The sequence below is a fragment of the Chaetodon trifascialis genome, chromosome 11 (assembly GCF_039877785.1).
Source record: "Chaetodon trifascialis isolate fChaTrf1 chromosome 11, fChaTrf1.hap1, whole genome shotgun sequence".
NCBI classification, from domain to species: Eukaryota; Metazoa; Chordata; class Actinopteri; order Chaetodontiformes; family Chaetodontidae; genus Chaetodon; species Chaetodon trifascialis.
The window spans coordinates 5,194,873-5,217,084 of record NC_092066.1 but is presented as its reverse complement, the minus strand read 5'-3'; the positions used below and the strand labels follow the sequence as shown (position 1 = coordinate 5,217,084).

General features: G+C 42.8%; 1 protein-coding gene across 1 annotated transcript; it reads left to right on the top strand.

Moving 5' to 3' along the window:
* The first annotated feature begins 4,427 nt into the window (after window positions 1-4,427).
* nfatc4 (nuclear factor of activated T cells 4) lies at window positions 4,428-17,541 on the top strand. The gene is made up of 13 exons (XM_070974163.1): window positions 4,428-4,747; window positions 9,945-10,111; window positions 10,591-11,103; window positions 11,201-11,376; window positions 11,892-12,054; window positions 12,266-12,366; window positions 12,994-13,095; window positions 13,260-13,447; window positions 13,619-13,759; window positions 14,877-14,932; window positions 15,048-15,174; window positions 15,713-16,435; window positions 17,255-17,541. The coding sequence occupies exons 1-13, from the start codon at window positions 4,549-4,551 to the stop codon at window positions 17,323-17,325; spliced, it is 2,727 nt and encodes a 908-aa protein (XP_070830264.1). The 5' UTR covers window positions 4,428-4,548; the 3' UTR covers window positions 17,326-17,541.
* The last annotated feature ends 4,671 nt before the right edge of the window (window positions 17,542-22,212 follow it).

Genomic DNA, 22,212 nt, shown 5'->3' with positions numbered 1-22,212 from the left:
ATGATTATCCAGTGGAGTGCATCTCAAGTATCTGTGCAATGATACTGTATACAAAAAGGATCTTATGTAAACAAACATGCATTTTTCCATACAACATGTCCCAGCGTCACATATCAAAATGCTAATTTGTGTGTCCTGAGGCACTTTTCATGTTGCCTGAGTCAACTTGTTGCGTAATCTCAAAATCAGAGGTGATTCAGATTCTTGCACAAGCTCCCATGTGTAATGGATGTGGAGCACACAAGCACAAACATGCATTAAGGTAGCACACAAACTCACGCTCACTAGTTCATACAAGCCTCTCACGCTGACAGGAATGCTGGAAGAAGTGGAAAATGTGGAGAAGCCTAGAAAGTGACATCATGCTTCACATTCACACAATTTCACATTTACACAGCAGAGATGGACAGACAACTGAAAACCATCAGCTGAGGGACGTTCGTAACTGTCTGAGCAAACACCAAATACTTCTTTGCTCTGAAGACTCTAATGACGTGTTGAATTGATTAAAGGGGAGTGCCGCCAATTTCACGCATCAAAGTCTGTTTACAGGTGTTGAGGAGTACTGTTACATAGCTGAAAAAAAGTTGTTAGACGTTTTGTGTAAAATCTGAAAATTGCCTCAAGCGATGTCACTTGAGTCAGCATCTGTTGGGTCTGAAGACCAGAAGTCTGAAAATGAAAAAAAATTCGGGGTTATGGAGTTAGAAAGAAGTGAGTTCACCATGTGAGGCTCGCAGCTCGTGGCTACATTAGCCACTACTAGCATAAAATTTACAAAGTAAACAGTACAACTATGTTATATACATCATTTAGTAAAATTTTAATAATCCAACCAAAAATAAATATTTCGCTTGGTTCCGCTAAATTAAGACCTCAGACTTGGCAGCAGTTTGCTCATCCACACAATCAAATAGGATATAAAGCAAAAGGAAATAGATATCTTGACATGAATGGGTCGTTTTTAGTTACAGGAAATGACAGACTTTTAGCTCAGGTCACTTTAGGGTACTGTTACATAAGGGTCAGGGTTAGGGTAAGTTTATATTTAGTGTAGCCTCTTTTCCTGAGACTAACAGGTCTTCGTCTCTCTGGAACAGCAGCGATCACTGCAGCTGTTTTACGAGTGAAATGCGACGTGTAAATGGATTCAGGTCAGGATGAGTGTGTTCACGTTCCTGGTGCTGAATGTGACCAGGATGAGCTCTGTTTGCCCATCATACAGAGGGAGTAAATTACAGGATGTACCACCACACAAAAACTGGTATCACATTTTATCCAAAGAGATATGAATTCACACACTGATGGCACAGCAAACCCCCCCACCACCCCCAAAAATACCAAGTCAGACGCTGTTATGTGAAAACATACTTGGCAATAAACCTGATTGTGACTCTCTGACAGCAGAACTGAGTAAAACTGTTCTGCCTTTTGCCACATGATGGCATCACTTCCACAGGAACCAGTTCTTCTGTTTCTGAGCCTCCCATAAAGTTGACACTCAGCAGTTCCTCCTGTGTGTTGCACTCATCCATCACATTGCAGCAGTTTATCAGCCACTCAACTCTATGGTTTCACAATCCCCCAAAACTTTCCATTTAGAGACGCTCTGTGCCTCAACTACTGAAAATGTGCATGCATACAATACCTATGTATGAGAAGTGTTTTTCCAATTCAGGTTCACTTTTGTTTCCTCCGTAATCACTAGAGATCCATTGCTCATGAAAACTTTTTGCCACCTTTGCCTGAAAACAGAGTTACTGTCCCGCAAGTCAAAGAGGCTAAATCAGAAAATAACTTGGATTTGTTGATATAATTTAGTTTTAGTTTTATTTTTTCTTTTATATACTTTGTTCTGTTTTATTGTCTGATACTGTTTTATTCTATTCTTATTCAAAACAAATATTTGTTCATGTATTTCTTGCGTGTGCAGGCGCTACAGCTGCATTTCGCTGCACAATCCTGTATTTGACCTTGAACCTTGACCTTGAAAATATTTTATTCTCTCTCCATTTTGGCTTCACGTCTTCAGCAAACCACCGTTATTCACACCCAAAAACCACAGTGCATTTATACTATATCACAAGTATAATTCATGTATTTAGAATTTTATTGAAGCAAAACATACAAAAAGAAAAGCCCCATTTCAGAATAAAGCATATTATATTATTTGATTATGATTACTGATATATTAATGTGTTCATCACTTTAATATTGCAGCTGGTAAACATTGACCTATTCTTTATTTACCTATAATAATTTATATTACTTTATGTACTGCTGGATATCTTATGAATTTCCATCTAAGTATCAATAAAATCTTATTGTTGCAATAATATCATAATTTATTTGTTATTTATGATCTATTCTTAATCTGAATCTGCTTACTCACTTAAGTTATGAAGTGAATGTAGTGGAGGAAAAAGTATAATATTTACCGATGAGTTGTTATGAAATAACTTTCACCTCAACACACTGAGATGTAATCCAGCAAAGCAAACAGTCAGATACATGGAAATGCATATTGCTGGTAGATTAAACTGTGACGCTGTAGTTCTGTTTGCCTCCTGCTTGTTGATAAAGTGATTGTCATCATAATTTCCCACAGCTGTTATCGGTTGTCTAAGGATTAAAAATGTGAAGAATTACTTGTCACTCAGACATATTTTCAGCACAGTGCAGTGAAATGCGAGGGTGGTGTACTCATGAAGATGTGCCAAAGGGCTAATGTGCAACAATAATGATGAGAATAATATTAAAATATAAAGATTATAAAGAAAGACATAAATGTGTAAGTGTTAAAAGTTAACGTGCAGTCATTATAGCGCTGCGCTGCGCAGTGCTTTGCTGTGACTGGTAGGCTAATTAGTCAGCAAGTAGCAAAATTAACAACTCCTACAGGGACCCTCAGCCACCACGGACCCCCCAAACAATCTGAATGACTGCAAAAATGAAGTGAACTCTCTTTGGATTCACGTTTGGCCACTGCTGTGTAGGAAATGTATACCATCCTTAACTTTGTTACAGGGGCCATTGGTGCCATATGGGGGTCTGATGGGGATACAGGTTATCAGATGATTCCTTTGGCCCCAAAAAGTCTTGTGTCGGCCCTGCTGGTAGCACTTTTTCTCTCCCTGGCCAGACGGCAACATCTTGAGATCAGTCCAGAATCCATGACCAGCCCACACAACCCCAAGAGGACGACAGGGAGAGTGAAACAAGCCCCCAGTTACACGCCAGTATAACATACGCCTAATGATTGTGAGAATCGGAGGAGGGTGAGGATGGAGGACAGAGGGGAGAGACGGTAGGTGGGGGTTGGGTCGGTGGGTTTAAGGAGCTGGACCGAGGCGGAGAGAGCCAGAGAGAGTGTGTTTATTTAAGTTTTTCGTCTCCTGACTCAGACAGAGAGCAGACTACAGAGGATAATGAGAAACAGATCTTTGGTGAAGAGGAAGGGGAGGGAGGGGAGGCTGAGGAGGAGGAGGGACAAGGAGGAGAGTTGGTGGGGAGAAGAGAGGAAGGAGGAGTGAGGTGAAAAAAAAAGAAAGAGAGGAGGAAAGGGGGAGGAGAGGGAAGAGTGACAGCCAAAAAAGGGGGGCTGTGGTTTGGTCGGCACAGGAAATAGGCCCGCTTATGTTCGCTGACATCACTAACATCACAGCCCTGGTGGCCCTGCAGCCGGTCTACAATGGCAGGTTTCAGAGACAGCGAGCTGCTTGCCATGAGTCCTGCTCATGATTGGAATAATAATCATATTGTTTTGGGTTTAAAAAAAAAGTGGGGAAAAAATTATTGATGCTGAGGGTAATGCGGAGATAAAGCTAACTCTTGTGGAAAAACGGCAGGAAAATGACGCGTGGATGATGCGCAACAAGCTGTAAACTGTAAAGAAAAGTCAAATGTGCTGGCTTGAAAATATGTGTTGGTGTATTAAAGTTAATGTGAAGTGACTAAAAGAGAAACCTCCAGAATGAGTGAGGAGGGGGGAGAAGAGGGAGGCTGGAGGTTGGGCAGGGGGGATTCATGACTGACGGGCTCAAGGTCCTATGGGGAATGAGTAACGGACCAACTGGAGCTGGGAAACCCACCCAAAGGCAATTAAGGGTAAAGGACGACAAAAATATTTGATAAACTTTTTTTTTTCCTCTCTCTGACTTGACCGGGGAAGAAGAAGAAGGAGCTATGAGGATGTCGATGGAGCTAGAATGAAAGAAGCGACTGTATGTGGGAGATATGCTTCGGAAAAGACTGTGAGACATCTTGAGCGAAGATTTGAAGGCATGAAGGCTGGAAAAGTTGCAAATACCCGAGCAAGAAGCAGCCCCCATCGCGTGGAAACAGCGTGGAAAAGTTGCTGAAGTTACATCTAAGCCTTCCAGGAGGAGGGATATTTGCGCAATGACACGCACATAGGAGGACAAAAGTTTTGGGATTATCTCCGGGAAAGTTTCGAGGCGCACCAAGGACGTTAGAGTCACTGTATCCGACGCAGGGAGATAAGGCTGTATCACTCGATCTGTATCCTGTCCTTGCTGCCGGAGGGCGATGGGGGCCGCGCCGGGCTCGGGCTGGGAGGAGGGCGAGTTTGAGTTCAAGTTGGTGTTTGAGGAGGACCCGCCGCCGCGGCAGAGTCAGGGACCATCCCCGGTGCGCACGGCCGAGCCGGAGAGCTCCATTCCCGGGGAGGAGAGTGAGGGCGCCCTGTTGCACCTGGACCCCTCCAGCAGCAGCAGCAGCAGCCTGGGTTAGAGTCATTTATTGGATGGTTGAATGTGCTGAAGTAAAGGGACACACTGGATAGAGGAGGTCTGAGCGGCCTGTCACTGCGGGTTAATGCATGGGAACTTCTGTGCGCGCGCATGTGTAGTTACGGTTGCATGCGCATGTGCCATAATGAGGCCCTTCATCTGCATGCCTGTGCTTATGTGTGTGTGTGTCTGTGTGTGTTTGATCTTGCATGTGTTGTGTGTGCGTGCCTCCATCTGTAAGCATGTGAGCATGTGTATATTGTTATTGTGTGTTTGCTTTGTGTGCCGTGTGCACGTGTGCGCATATTTGAGTGTATTCCTGTTTGTGAGCGCGTTTGCGTGTGTGTGTGCGCGCGCGCGCGTGTGCGTGCAGCCCCAGACTCAATGTGTTTCTAATCAGCTGTGCGTGTGAGTAGAGTTAACAGCTGCCATCTGGGAAGGAACCTCAACCTCTGTGTACTGAACACGCACCACATACACACCTCCCTCCCTCCCTCCCTCCCTCCCTCCCTCGCTCAGCCTCCATCCTCCTTTTCACTCCACACACACAAACACACTCACAAACACACACCTCATATCCTCACATCCCCTCTTTCATTTGTTTCCCGCCCACACTGGCATACAGTTGCATTACCACACCCAGTGCATGAAAGTGAACTGCTGGAGAAACAAGAGAGCGATTCTTCACTCTAGGTGATGCAGATTTACTTTTCGGAGCATAAACCTTGCTGTCAGCTCTCCTCATGCCACTTCCATGTTCACATTTACAGTATGTCCTCAGCTGACCACATGGCTCTATTGATGTAACATGCAAACCAGAGGGGCAAAACGTTTTTTGCTTAGAACGGAGGTTTGGTGTGTCTACCAGTTGTGACCAGTTCGACCAAACAGTAATTAACTTTTCTTTAGTTGAATAACTTTTAAATGTCTGAAGAGGCAAAATGTTGGGCGGCGCCGATCCCTGTTTTTCTCTCCTGGTTCATCAAATGAGAGCCACTGCTCTGTTTCTCCCAAATTCAAAGTCTGTGTATTTCGCTGCCTGCAATCCTTGGAATCATTTTTATACACAGTAACATGAGGCCGGAGAGTGTTGTGGTGCGAGAAGCTCAGTCGACAGCACGGAAACGCTGTATTTTGTAATGACGGTGATGAATAAACTGCACGAGCTCTCAGATTTGTTTTGCGACCCCTGGACAGGTTCCCGACCCACAGGTTGGGAAGCACTGATCTAAAGATCTTTTTTGTTGACATGGTTCAATTCAGGACACAGAATAATCTGTTATTTATTTTATCCATTACACTTCTCAAAAGAAAAGATTAACTTATTTAACATCTAAATGATTCAGCCGCTGTTTATAGAAGAGAGTCTGAAGAGAGAAATTCCTAATTAATTTGCATGGAAATTGCAACAGTTCAAGGAATGTCTGAGAAGAATATAATTTTGTGTCTTGTTTGAGGTTCAACTGAGGAGACAGAATAAAGCCTCACAGTATAAAACTTTAGAGACTTTTCTTTTTGAGTTGATGAGGCTGACTGTCAGGAAATGTTGTTAGTAATTAACTCTTTTGGAGCTCTGTCTGGAAATATCAATATGGCTGTTTACTCATTACCACAGGACCCATCAGATTCATCTTATGACCCCTTGTGAGGGTCCTGACCCCCGACTAGTCTCTGATTCTCACTCTTTATGAGTGTGTTACAGAATATTAAATGTATGAGGTCAAATTTGCTATTTATTTACAAGAAAAATGCAATAACTGGTGGAAAATCGGACAAAATCAACATAGTGTTTCTTTTTTTGTGCTTTGCTGTCTCTGTTATTTATCTCACAATGCTTCACATTCATCAGAACAACCAAATACTGTCGGCTAGATTAGTTTAATTAGATATTTTCCACACATTCTTAACACAGATGATTTCTACATAAACACACATATGAATTCACTTTCACAGTCAAGTTTAAAACATCATCTGGCCTCTTAAAGATGTTATGTTTGAAGGGTGTATTTCAGCTTGTGATGCTACGCTAACTTCCTGTTTACATAGCTGAGTGTTTTTCATTGGACAGAGCTCAAGTCTTTACTCCTAAAGTTTTATTAATTCATTGCTTTGAAAGCTAGTAGCTACAAAGAATTCAGGCAGGACTTCACACAACTTAGCGAAGGATTTATGAATATCTGGGCATATCTGAGAATATCTGGGGCAACCCGGAATTGGTCTGTACATAAACGTTATTTTAGATCTGTTAGACTTCAGATGAGGTTCAGGTAACTTTTGGTCATGATAAACTGTTCTGCTGGTCTGGACACAAACAAATTATTGCTTCCTAAAACAGTTAGAAGACTTAAAAAGAAATAAATCACCAGCTGGTCTGAAAAAATACAATTAAATTTGTGTTTGTGTACCAAAAATATGTGTTTTTTTGCTTTCTTGCGAATCATCTGGTGGTCCCATGTGAGACACAGTTTGGGAAACTGATGTAAACATCATTTTCTTTGAGAGGTTCAACTCGGGACACAGAATAAAATATGTCAGCGTATTAGATCCTGCACACTTGAAACGAGCTTTGTTGTGTTCAATAAGTGTTAGGTACGTTTTCGTGCCTCATAAACTCCTCTGCTGGTCTGTACACAAACATCTAAATCATTGTTTCATGTGAAAAATCCAGCAGAAGAGTTGCCTCAGCGCTGCAGCTTTAATCACTTGGAAATATTTCTGTTGCCAGGAAACATTTGAAGAGATTGTTCACCCCGAGTCTTAATTTGTTGGCAGTTGCTGTTGTGTGTCCGCGTTGCCCAAAAATTGCGTGTATGGGCCGCCACTGCAGCGCAACAATGATCAGTTGGAGCCTCGCTCATTACACAGTAACTACTGTTTGGCTCCACGTGGAGGCCGACCACACCACGCTGGGGAAATTTTGTGGTGAGGACTGTGGCCTTGAGGGGTCGTGTCCTCATTCAGATGATTCTTTCGGCAAAGTCAAACATCTGAGAATGTTTCCTGAAATTTTTAAAGCAGAGATGTAGGATAGCCTCAGATCATCCTGATAATGTACAGATTAGCAGCAGAGGTCAAGACTCTGAGCAGTTTAAGATTTGGATCAGTGAGCCAAAAATAAACTTCATGATTTGCTTACAACTCTCACTTCACCCTTAATTGCACCATTTGTGAGTATAATACATGGAAAACATGTATTGAAATACTTCTTCACACTCGAAGTAGACTTTAATTTGGTGTTTAGTAAATTATTTCCACATGACTTTGTGAGATTATGGAATATAAAACCAGATCCTACTATGATATCCTGCGATAATCCTAGATGTTTTTATACTATTGAAATCTGATGTACAGTTTGTAATAACTTTTAATGTTTCTGAGCAGATTGTAGAAATATATTGTAAAATAATTACCAATAAATACCATCAAATAAAAATGTAGTCATCTATGTGAGGTGAACAAGAAAAGACAACGTAAAGAAGTATTAAAGAATAAAAGTTAAATCAAGGTAGCCTTCATGTAATTCAATATCAGTGTATGTAACTTAAAGCAGTAGTTTGACATTTTTGAAATTATTTATTCACTTTCTTACCAAGAGTTCCTCCACCTCATGTTGTCAAGGTTAGCTTAGCTCAGCATAAAGACTTGAAACAGAGGGAAACAGCTAGTGTAGCACACAACCCCCTTTATACTGCAACATGTGACTTTTACACTTTTGTTTTTGTGCACTCAAGACCTACTGTGGCAGTTAGTGAGCTTTAGAGGCAGGCGGATTTTATTACCTTTCGACAGAGCCAGGCTAGCTGTTTCCCCCTGTTTCCAGTCTCTATGCTAAGCTAAGCTAACCACATCTTGGCTCCAGCTTCATATTTATCATATAGATGTGAGAGTGGTGTCATTCTGAACACCCAACACTTAGCAGGAAAGCTAATAATTATTTTTCCAAAATGTCTTTATATTAAAAGTGACAAAAATGCTGCACTTACCGCAAAGACATTGGCAGTGTCTTCATCTAATTGTCCAGAAAATCTGAAGGAAACCTTTGAAATGTCGCAAAAGAAAGATATACTGTGAGTTAAGCACTTTTTAATTGACCGGTTTGGAGCGAATAAACTAGGCTACACCACGTTGGTGGTATTGGCGATGTTACGCATGGTTGTAAAAAAACAGAGTAGAAGAAGTAGACACAAAACCAGATGTTCACCAACCACCAATAAACCTCAAAGAAGAAGAAGAAAGTGTGTGCACCTCTTCGGTCCACATGAACGTTTACTACTGTCAGCCATGTTTTTGCACGTTATCCGGGAAGACTCCAACAGCAGAAACAGCTTCTTCCTCTTCTTTGAAACAGCTGAACGGCCATGTGAGCTAAAGGTTTGCTACGTCAGAACTTAATTGGAAAAGGAGTTTCCATCTCCTATTAAGTGCATTAATTCTTTATTTGAAAAAGGCAAAAATCAAGCGAGTGCAAAAACTTCTTTGCGAAACTGTGGAAGTTTTCTTGGATTTTGCAGTTTCCATCAACCTTTTCTAATGTGATACTTCAAAAAGTGCCTAAAACTACGCTGATGGAGACACAGCTATTTACTGTGCACTTCCTGAGGAAGAGTTCCAGTTGCATGCATTTTGCATATGGCAACAATTACAGATCAGCAAATGAAGAAAAACTGATGCGTAATGAATGATGTATGCGTGTTGATGATAAAAAACGATTCTTTACTTACCACAAATTGTGTTTATAGTAGTTTGATTGACATCTAATGAGCCTTTCTCATGCCAGATGTAAGAGAACAGCAGGTTTCGATAGCTAACTGTCAGTTTGTGGCTGTGAGGAAAGATTAATGGGAGGTCACATGAGGCCAAAACCCACAAAATGTGATATAAAAAGAAAATGTGTTTGAATGAAACAAAAAAATGTTGCATTTTCTTACTAGAAAGAGCCAGAAAATAAATTGCTGCCATGTGGAAGTAAAGGTGTGCATTAGGAAAGTGAACACACAGTAAATGTTTACAGCATTTGATTATTGGTGTTTTTAACACCATCTTTTGTCAACAAGTGCAAACTGTGGGTGCTGTCACACACTTTCAGTCTGTGCTCTGAACTTCTGATGTTTGCTATTTCATTCTCTAAATCCTGTTCTGGTGCCAGTTGTTGTCACGTCTCCACGCATTCAGTCTGATAATTCTTTCTCTCAGTCACAGATAACCACACGGCTGCCACTCACGCAGGACACTCAATCAGCATCCCCAGCCCGCCGCCCTCAGCCAATCAGCGAGCTGGGATGCATTCCCCGCCCCCGCGGCGAGCCCCCGTCAGAGAGTTCAGCGGGACCTATGAGAGCCTGCCGGCGCGCTCTGTGCAGGTGAGAACACCTGTTGTGTACAGTTTGCAGAGCACTCACATGCTGCCTTTCTCCATACAATGACAAACATTATCACTCACACACATTTTTACAGCTACCCACCAATGATGTAATGGTCACAAGTTGAGATTGCCTCATTTAGAACTAAGGCAAAGCTACTTAATCAGAGACTTAAGCAGTTCCTTTTCTCACCTGCCTCACTTTATGCTGATAATAATACAGCTTTGCCAAAACAGGCCATGTGACATCTTCACGTTGCTTTTTTGTCAAAACAAAAGTACCAAAATCTAAAAGTTACTCAATTTCCAATATTGAAAACTAGAGAAAAGCAGCAAATTTTGAGATTTGAGAAGCTGGAAGAAGCAAGCTTTTGCAACTTTGCTTGTTAAATAATTGCTGAATATGTGTCATTTCCTGTCTGTCGTCTGAGTCAATATGAAATCAAAGCGATCTCTTGCTCACGCTCATCTTCCCTCCAGGTTTCAGAGTCTCGTGTGGTGGAGTGTCCCAGCATCCAGATAACCACCATCTCCCCTGAGGACGACAAAGCACCCACTATATCCAGTTACTGGGACATGGGCAGCGGTGGTGGGTGGGACCGAGAGCGTCTCTACCTCCCCCTGCTGGATCCCTTTTCTTACCGCGACAGATGCCCCGGCTCCCTCAGTCCCAGCCCCGCCTCCAGCCCCTCCTCCCGTGGCTGGCTCAGCCCCGCCTCCAGCTGCGACTCCCTGCTGGTGGAGGAGGAGGAGCTGAATGAGGCCACGATCAACTTTGGACTCTCCCCGTCCTCGAGGCCCACCTCCCCTGGGGGTAAAAAGCGTAGAAACTCCCCCCTGGCCTCCCCCTGTACCTCACGGAGGAGCAGCTACTCAGAGGACCTGCAGGGATGCAACCTTGAGGGTGGAGACTCCATCACTCTGTCACAAGCTCCACCCAGCAGCTGTGAGCTCAGCATCCCACAGAAAACCAGGAAGACATCGCTGGAGCAGGTAAAGACGTTTGCTCCGTATTAAAGATTATTTAGATGTCGAGTATTTAAAAATCAGCGTCACATTAAAGTACTGAAACATGCTTTTTGTTTTCCAGTTGTCTCCCAGGGAGGTGGACCAGGAGCAGGCTCCAGGCCACAGCTCCCCCTGCCTGCTGCCAGAGACCCAGCAGACCAGGAGGGAGCCCCCCTCGATGGGCATGGACTACCTCTCTGTGCCCCCTGCTCTAGCCTGGGGCCGGACCCGAGCCAGCGCCCACAGCCCTCTGTTCAGGCAAGCATACACCCCAACACACGCGATAATATCCATCAAAGACGTCACAGTGTGAGGCTCAACATATTGGTGCTGTGTTAAAGACGGTTAACCAAATTAAAAATTGGTTTAAAAGTTAGCTGTTTTTGCACCGTTCAATTTTATATTGGTGGGATGAAAAGTAACAGCAATAGAGATTTTCTCTTCATACCCTTGAGAATAAAACAAGCTATAACCAGCAGCGATGGCAAGACGTGTCTGTGGTCGTTACATCTCCAAGCTTGCATCACCGTCTACTTTGCAGAGATGTGCAAATGGATTTTGTTGAGTATTTTCTGATGCTCAGGGATCAGCGCCGTAAACAGTCTGGATTCACACACACTCAAATGATCATTTATTCAACCAGATGACTAAATCCAAAAAGTCCCTCTGTCATGTTTGCATTATTTGGCCTATAAACTAGATTTTCATTGGTAACTGGTGTGCTCCTTCCATGCTCACGAGTGTCTAATGTTTTTGATGTTATACTCTTGTAGGTCTAACGCCCTGCCGCCTCTCGACTGGCCGCTGCCGTCCCAGTTTGACCAGTACGAGCTGCGTATTGAGGTGCAGCCCCGTCCTCACCACAGAGCCCACTATGAGACCGAGGGGAGCAGAGGAGCCGTCAAGGCTGCACCGACAGGACATCCCCTCGTCAAGGTGGGAGCCAAACCTGCAGATTTCAGCAGCTGCACAAACCTACACATTCACAATCTAGATGCTTTTATAAGGAGGCTATTTCCGTTGAAGCTGAAGCAGACATTTAGTTCTCATAATACCGGAATAAAGTCTTTGGACATGCTTTGTGGCTCACTGCCGTTGGCCTTGTCACGGTTTGATTTCGTCCCCCTCCCTGTGTCTCTCTGTACAGCTGTGTGGATACACAGAGAGGAAGCCGCTCTCTCTTCAGGTTTTCGTTGGAACAGCTGACGACCGATCGATCCGGCCTCATCCTTTCTACCAGATACACAGGTACTCAGCTGTATTTCAATTTGAGATCAAGCTTATTACCAAGCTTCCCTCTAAGGTACATTAATATTCAAGGCCACACAGCGTACTGCATAATCGTTATCTGACCACTGTGGCTTTAACCATTGCGTAACTCACCACAAGCTGCTTCTAGTGTCGGTCCAGGAAATTTCTTGCACCAGTTGTTTTTAATATAAATTGCTCTGGATGATTACATCAGCTTAATGCTGAACATGCAAGGCCTTTGAATACAATGGCACAGAAGAGCAACAGAAATTCATTTAAACTCCAGACGAGGTGCCTCAGAGACGCAGAGCCACTGTAGGCCCTCGTTTATGCTCTTATTCTACCTCAGCAAGTTTTGGAGCCCTAAGATGGCATTGCTTGTTTCCTCCAAAATCCAAATTATTAAACTTTTCAGTGATACATAACGGAGAAAAAAATCTGAAAATCTTTACATTTAAGTAGCTGAAAGCTGCAAATATTAAACATATTTTGCTTGATGAATGATTTAAATCACAGATCAAATGTCACAGTCGATCTGTAGCGTCTTATCCTGCTCAGGGTTGTAGGATCCAGCATAAAAACTAAATGCAGGGCCGTTAAATTGAGCTGTTTCTCCCCTCTCAGAGTGACAGGGAAGATGGTGGGAACTGCCAGTCATGAGAGCATCCAGGTGGGCACCAAACTGCTGGACATCCCCCTCACCCCTGAGAACAACATGACTGCACTGTAAGTAGCAGAGAGAGGGTTTCTATGTGTGCATATTATTGAGCATGATCATTTAGACTCCATGACCCTCAAACATAACCACTGATGCATTTCAGCTGCTGACAGCGCGGCTCAGCTGTATGAATGTGAAGGTTACAGTTTAAAAGTACTTCTTTGTGTCACAGCATCGACTGCGCAGGGATTCTGAAGCTGAGGAACTCGGACATCGAGCTGAGGAAAGGAGAAACGGATGTGGGGAGGAAGAACACGCGTGTCCGTTTGGTTTTTCGTACTCACCTCCCTCTAGCGCCCCCTGTGGCCCCGCCTGGTCGGGTCCTGGCTCTGCAGGTTGCCTCCCTGCCCATTGAGTGCTGTGAGTAGCTGGTCAGATGCAGTTTTATTGAGATTTCAGTGCAAAGGGGTTGTTAAAGCTGCTGTGTGTTAAGTTTGTGGCGTGCATCACCACTCGGAGGTGCTTTCAATCAGCAGCATGTTTAGTGGCAGCGGAAGTGATGTTTCATTTGCTTGACTGTCCCCGTCTCAGCCCAGCGTTCGGCTCAGGAGCTGCCCGTCATCGAGTCCGTCAGTCTCACTTCCTGCTCCGTGGAGGGAGGGGAGGAGCTTCTGCTGAGCGGCTCTAACTTCCTGCCAATCTCCAGAGTCCTTTTCATGGAGAGGGGGACAGGTAAAGGTCCACACAGGACACAGAATCCGTTCTAATGTTGCTTTGTGGTCTTTTTCTGTCTCTGGGAAGAAAAACAGCTGTTCTATTTTTAGTTTTTGTAAATAAGGAAGAAAAAAGTTCAAGAGTTTAAAGTCTAAGAGGGACAGAAAGATCTTAGATCTTTATTGATCTTAAAGAAATTTTAGCAGATGTATCGACATAAAATGTTTAAAAAAAACAAAAAACAAAAACATTTTCAGAGAGAAGGAGTAGGGTTTACAAACTAATCAGTATTTATTCTGGCCAGCAGCACTCATGCTGGAGATCTCATCAACTTTTACATCCGTAACTTTGAGGTTAAAAACCAGCAGCTCTTTTAAAAATCACATGACCGCATCCAGTTTGTTTTTTCCTCAGACAATTCAGCCTTTCTATGTTTCTTTGGATGTTCTCAGCTGATATGAAGTAGTGCAATGTAACTAAATACTTTTACTCAAGTACTGTACGTAAGTACAATTTTGAGGCACTTTTACTTTACTTGAGTGTTTCCATTACATGATACTTCTACTCCATTACATTTTGGAGGAAAGTATTGCACTTTTTATTCCTCCACATTTATTTGGCTGCTTTAGTTATTTAGATTCAAAACACTGATACAAAATATAATCAACTAATAAATCAGAATGTGTTATTAATAGATAGATTAAGCCACCCAGCCGTTGATGAAGTAATTTAAATGAGCTCCACCTTTACCGGCTGCAACATTAAAGTGATGCTTACATATCAATGCATCACCAGTAATACGCAGTATACTGAAATGGGCCTTTCTGCACAATGAGTACTTTCAGTACTTTAAGTATATTGTGATACTAATACTTTTGTGCTTGTAGAGTTTAAATGCAGGACTTGTGTTTGTGTTTTTTCACTGCAGTTTTGCTACTTTTACTTCAGTAAAACATCTGAGTGCTTCTTCCTCCACTAATGGAGGCTTTACGAGTAGAAGCAACCGGGTTTGCTGAAGCTTTAATGTTAGTGTGACGCTGTGACAGCAAACTATATTCATTAAACTGACTCTGTGCATGTGTGTGAGTATGTGTGTAGCTTACACTTAATTCCACTTTATGTTCTTATCTGTTAGATGGTAAATTACAGTGGGAGGAGGAGGCTCACGTCGACCGGGACAACAGCAATGAGGTAAATTTGTGTGACATTGGTCTAAAAAATGTCTAAAAAAAAAGCAAAGTGATGAAGAGTCTCTTCATCGCTGATCAGGTTAGAGTGTAACTCTCCACACCCTTGTTTGTTATAGTGTTTGTTGTGCGTGAGGGTCCCCGCATACAGCGACCTGTCCGTCAGCCGGCCGGTGTCGGTTAGTCTTTACGTCTCCAATGGGAAGAGGAAAAGGAGCAGCACTCACTGCTTCAAGTATCTGCCCAGTGAGTGTCCAGTCTCACCTGAGTCACCTGTGTGCCTCCTCTCTGTTGTGTGTGCGCTGTTTGTGTGTTTGGAGATTCTCCTCTGGTGACACTGTCACCAGCAGGTTTAGGGGAGATTTTCTTCCCAAAGACAATGAAAACAAATAACTACTGAGACAAAAAATATACATTTACTCTAATTGATTTATTAATAAACACAGAAATACACACATGTATTTCCCTTCATTATTTACATATAGAAACACTGTTCCAAGAACACATCTTCCTGTAGCTGTTTTTATTCTGCTTTTACATCACTTTTCACATCAAAATCTACCTTTTTTTTAATGTATCCTCGATATTGTCCTCTCTGCATTGTACTTTTCCAAATAATTAAGTCTCCTTATTGTGTTCATTAGGAGAACCACAGAATTAAGAATTAACTTCTGAAACTAAAAAAAAAGCCAGAAACAAAAAAATAATATTCTTCATTGGAGGAAATTGAGTAGAATAAATAAAATTGTTTCCACACATCAGTTAAACTGTTTTCTCCTCACAGTTATGTTCAAAGAGGAGGACCCGCTGCTGTCCCGGCCCTCTGTGTTGCCTCTGGATGGGGGGCCTGTGTGTCCTGTGGGGGGTCAACCCAGGATGGACAGGGGCTTCCACGTGAGAGGAGAACACCTGGCTGATGATCGAGCCCTGGGCTTCCACCTGCCCCCCTACCCCTCCACCTACTCCCCCCCCTGCCCTGCCATGGGATACCATGAGGAGTATTGCTCTAAACCCGACGCTGCAGTGGAGGAGCCCAGTGGGTCAAGGGCAACCCTGTCCGAGCGTCACCCCAGCTTTGAGAATCTGGAGCTGGGCTTCACTGAGCTCCTTCCTCCCCTGTATCCCCGTGGGCCGCAGCCTCCCTCCCCCTCCCCTTCCCCTTGGCTGGACTCACCCTACCTCTCCTCCTCGCCCTCTCCCTCCCACTCCTCCTCTCTCAGCCCGTTTCCTGCCAGCAGTCCCATCTCGACCTCCCCTCTGCCTCCCATCCCCACCTCCCCTTACCCCCAGTACTCTGCTTATCCTCAGGAGGTGTGCCCCTCACCCCCCTCCAAACCCAGCCCATATCAGGACATCTGCCCAGCACCCTACTCCCACTACGATAGCTGGGACCCCCAGGGGAGGGCGCTGGGGACGGGGCATGGGGGAGAGAGAGATGCCAAGATCCAGGAGTGCCCCCTGGAGTTTACCAGCTCTGCCTCGATGCACCACATTACATTTGAAGAAGGTGAGTGGCATGTGTTATGGACCTGTTTACCTGTTCATGTATTATGAACCTGTTTACCTGTGGAACATTCCAAGCAGGTGTTTTTGGAGCATTCTGCAACTTTCCCAGTCTTTAGTTGCTTGTTTGAAACATGTTGCTGCATCAAATTCAGAATAAGCAATGAAGCTGATGAGGGAAAACATTAAATATATGTGCTGATTTCAATTGAGTATATGTCAGAAAGGATTAGCAAGCTATCACACTTAGCATTCTCTTTTGGAATTGGGGTTGTACACTGTCCGCCTGAAAATCCAAATTTTTGACAAGGAGGTGAAGTCAGAGTGGAGATGAATTGTGATAAGTGTCTGCCTGCTGCTGTAGCTGACAAGTCAAGTGGTTGATCAAAGCAGATTTAGTGCAAAATGCCAATCAGAATACTGTATAGGGCAGAATTTTGCAGGTAATATTGTTGTAATATCAGCTGATCAGTCTGTATAATGCAGTCTTTGGGCATACCCTAAAAAAATGCAACACCTGCAGCATTTTTGGACGTTCCCAAAAACTCAAGTTGTAACTCATTGCACTTTTCCTTTTGATGTATTATAGATTTTTTCCTTTGGTTTTTGCACTGTTATTATGTGTATAATCATAGCAAAGAGATTTGTGAGGGATGAGAGACGTTATTCAGATGCTGCTGTCCCTACTGCTTTCCAAATAAATGAGCATTTACAGGTTATACATACAGATTCTAGCAATATTTAAGAAGAACACTGGGTATATGAGGTGGATGAAAGGATGGAGGGATGAACAGGATGGTGATTTTCTCCTCTTCCTCCGCAGTGACGGAGTTCATCGGGGAGGACATCCAGTCTTACCAGTCAGGCTCACAGATGGACAACCAGCCAAACTGAGCTCGGAGCAGCTCGTCCCCATTTGATATTCAGCATCATTTTAAATCCATTATGCACTTGGTATGAAGATGCATGGCTCCAGTTACATGCAATGTTGACAGGGGAATTTGATTACCAGGACACTGTTGTAATTATGACCACAGGTAATTGTTATTGTTTTATAAAGGGAAACTAATGTTTTTAACATGTTTTCAATATAAATTATACAAGAACGTGCTTGGTTTGGTGTGTCATGTGTTTTACAAGGAAAAATTAACACTCATAGAAGGTGAATCCAGAATAGAGGGACTGAAGGACAAAAGCTTAAACCTTACAGAAAACTATAGGGTTTAATAAGATATTATGCAACATACTGTACTCTCTACGGCATCTATTATCACACATATCTATATAAATATATGTCCTGTGTTTCAGGAGACATAAGTACTTCTTTTTCCTGAGTATGTGCAGACAGAGCACATTTATCTGCTCAGTTCCTTGATGTGATAGAAATTTCCTTAGTAAGATTTAGGATCGTGTCTTGCCAAATAGCAGCAAAAATTTCAGAATTTTTCTGCACCGCCAGATTTATTCATAGTAGTTCAATGTCATAACATATTAGTGAAGAAAAGTAGTAAAATATGCTGCTGTTCACAAAGACTTTACTGATCAGTAAGCTGACAAGAGACAAAAGGTAGTTTGACCTCGTGAAAAGATGACATGACTCAGCTATGACTGTTAAAGCTGTTTGAAAGGTTTGTATGAGAAATATTTAAATCCTCTCTGAAGCAAGCAGCTATGTGTTGAAGAACAGTGCCACCTGGGGGGACTCGGGACCAGGACGCCTCCACCGTCCTAAATCAGCAACTGTTTGACAGATTATGTAAAATTTACAGGTTTCATTTTCTGCTAATTCTACTTTCTCCACTAAAAAGAGTGTGGCTGCAAGAAAGTTAGACAAAAGTGCGTAATTATTGCACAACAGCAAAGGCAATAAAAACGCAGCAACCTAACCAAAAGACGCTAAAGTAGCATTATATGTTTTCTTGACAGTTTTATGGGACTAAATGCATCGGTGCGACCATAAATGGGCATGTTGGGAGCTCAAGCCCAAAAAAGCCTGAATGGTAAGAGATAGATACAGTTGGTGTAGAGCTTTGAACATCTTCTAAGAAGAACTTACTGCTTTAGTCTGAATCCATAATTCCTTCATGACACTGACTATTGTTGTTCCAGCTCCTTCTTTTCTGTCTGGCTGCAGCTCAGGAAAGTTTATGAGGTGAAAGTGGCAAAAATAATGAAGAAGTAAAACTTCAAACACAAACCTCTCACCAAGATGATGAATACGTTTTCTACCTTCCTCTCCTCTCATGAATGTTTTTCTTGGGCAACTTAGCACTTTAATAGTGGAAGAAGAAAATTCAAGAATATAAACTTTTCCTTTATTACGACACACTCCTCTCATGAAATAACTCACATATTTAAAGGAAGGAAGAAAAATGTAGAAAAGAACATCAATGAGCAACTATGTAAGCATAAAAGGCAGTTAATAACAAAAAAAAACAAGAAAAGAAAAAAACAAGCACCTTAATGTTAACTAATAAGCACAGCCTTGACTTGCTTGAAATGCTTTGAAATTATTAATTTGCCAGAACGCTGAGCAACATAACAAGGTGACTGTTTGCTGGCTCAATTTTGGGCCACATGTTTCTGATAAGATAAAGTCTCGGAAATTCTCTTTACAGCCAACTTTATTGGTCATTATCTGTAAAGCATAGTTTCCCAGCTCATGAATAGACAAGCGAGGTCACTCCGACTTAAAGCTACTGAATGACCTACTAAAACATTTCATTTTAGGAGGTCACTCAGCCTTCCGCTCGGGAAAAGTACTTCATTTCATTTATCGTATCTTAACACAATAATCAGATAGAGAAATAAGAAGTGTCCTTCTGACGCCCTGTTATTTCCTACATTATAATGTTTTGTATTAGTATGGAGGAGCAATCAGTGCTCCTCTGTCCACACACCAGGGGGAGGTATAATCTCAAACATCAGACAGCGAGTTCTGTGAAGCAGCTTGACTGACACACACAGGTTCATGAAACAGCAGCAAACCCTAACCCTTAATGGAAATGCCTCCATTCAATCACAAAGAGCCTACATGTGCTAACAGACTGACCATTATGTATAAACCTAGCCCCCGAGTGGAGAGCTGGAGTCCCAAAAGACAAGCTAACTATAGGATGACTGAGGTATGTGGGAGGAATACCAAGCAGTCGGGCTGCTGCTGCCTGCTGTTAGTGTGATTTAACAGTAATACACAAATGTACAGACTTTAGTACCATAATGATTCTAGTACTGAAACAACCACTGTAATACTGCTGCTAATACTGCCTCTGGAAGACTGGTACTGACCGATAGTGACACTAATATGCTAACTCATACTAATACTCTCTACTGATACAAATACTCGTTATTATTGCATAAGTGGCATTTAACAAAACAAAGCCAAGCTAGCAGCTATGTGAGGCTAAACTTAGGTGTGTGCTTTGTGCTAAATGATAACACTAGCATGGCAACATACTCATAATGACAATGTTAACCAGGAAACCTGTAATGTTCACCATGTCCACCATCTTAGTTTAGCTTGTTAGCATGCTAACATTTGCATCACCAAAGTCAAAGTCAGCCTCTGGGGACCAAACAATACAATATTGTACAGTATTTCATGACAATCCATCCAGCAGTTATTAGATTAGATTCGATCATTAGAGAGATATTTCAGTTTGAACCATAGTGGCGGACTGACGAGTGACAGGGCTATCAAGCTGTGCTGCCTGGCTAAAATACAGGAGTGTGTGCTTCCAGGTTTATTAGGACTACTCAGACTAATCCAGGACATTAAAACTTGCTTTAAATCATTTTCATATGGAATATTTCTCCAGTGGAGTCTATTTCCAATGAAAATACTGAGCTGTGAGTATCAGAAACAGTCACAACTCCATTTACTGTATCTATCTGTACTATCTCTCCGTACTGGACAGCTGAGGCAGTCATGGACAAAACGAAACTGCATTAGAGTGATTCACTGCAAGCTTTCAGGACCTGGGGAGAAACAAGCATTTGCAGACTGAATGAATGAAAGAGGGGGAGGGGTGCTCCAATGATTTAGCGCTCAACTTCAGACTTGCAAGAGACAGACTTAAAGCAGTTAGATCAGAAAATTGGTACCACTCTCATGTCTGTATGTGAAATTTGATGCTACAGCCAGCGGGCACTTAGCTTAGCTTAGCTCAGCTTAGCTTAGCATAAAGACTGGAAACCAAAAAAAAAAAAAAACCCGCTAGCCTGGTTCTATCCAAAGGTAATATAATCCGCCTATCATCGCCTCCAGAGTTCACTAATTAACAGGTGTTTTAGCTGTACAATTAAGAGTGAAAACAAAAAAGTTGGGGTTTATAGGGGATTATGTGCAAGACTATTTCTTGGCAAGGAGCAGGAACTTCCTTCCTACGTTGCACTGAAGTTGCCAGGCAACCAGCAGAGAGGAAGTCACAGCAGGTGGCCAAGAAATAGCCCCGTGCACGACCCCCTATAAAACCACAACATGTTGCTTCATCGAATGAGTAGTACCCCCCGTGACGAATACACAGACCTTTATATGTTAAACTGTTCCAGTTCCCCTTCGAACCCGTGGCTAACTGGAGATGCTGCAGTGGAAGTGACAAATTACAACACAGTCAAGGGTCAGTGTGGAGTCAGAGGACACAAATGTGTTGACATTAAATGATCATATTAGGGAATAGCCCAGCAAAATGACTTTGCTTGTTACTCACACACAGCTTGGACAGCTGTTTGCCCGTGAGAGTTATGGTTTGGAAAGAGAAGAGGTTAGAGTCCCAACTAAAGCCAAACAGAGAGCTGCAAGCTGCAACTGCACGGAAGGAATGTCGGCTCTTTCCGACCACTCAGCGTATCTGTGTGTCTATTTTAATTAGCTGCATGTTTTCAGTTTTGTGTTGTGCTGTAATTCAGCATGTTGTTACACACTTCACTCTTGGCTGCGTTGAGAACAACACATCCGTTTAAAGAGTGGAAACGCGATGCTGCGTTTGAGACACAGTTCTTTCTGTGGCCCCTTTCATTTGAGATTGTATCAAGCTATTGTAGTGCTGATGACTTGCACCCTTTGTTCTTTTTAGGGTCAGTGTGGGAGGGCCAAGAATTGATTTAGTCACCTAAGGGGAGTAGGAAGGCCACCCCCTGCAGGACTTTTCACTGTACACAACAGCAGCTGGGATGAGAGGAAAAACAAGGTAATTAAGATAAAAGCTCATAGCCTATAGCATAAAACTCTACTTTGTATTGTTTATCAGAGCAAAGAATATCAGATATAAATTTGGCAAATTTAATGTACAATGTTCTCCAATGCTTTTACAAGCCTTTAATTAAAACAGCTTCTCTTTCACCTTCTTCTTTCTTTGATTTTACGGGACTTCAAACAAACTTATTTTTGAATATATATGTAAACCAAACTTGACAATCACTGCAAATGTCACTATGATCCCGCCTTATGATCCAGGTAGACTAACTCTTAACTTGCCGGTGGCTGGGTTTGCCATTGCAGTAGCCATGTTCCCACAGGGTACAACCCTTCCTTAAACAAAATGAACTTCATGACATGTCATTGTGTCAGAACTGGGCGTCTCTGCCGTCTCCTTTCCTGGTCATAGATGACTGAAATGTTTACTCCCACTCCGCCCCTCAGACGCAGTGGTCCCCAGCAGTCAGTCCTCCTGACAGTCGAGACCCAGGGGTCCCGAGATATGTTCAAGCCCCTGTTGGTCATACTGGGGTAGGCAGAGAGTTAGAGCGAATCTGGTGGTGGAGGGAGGAGGTGGGAAAGGA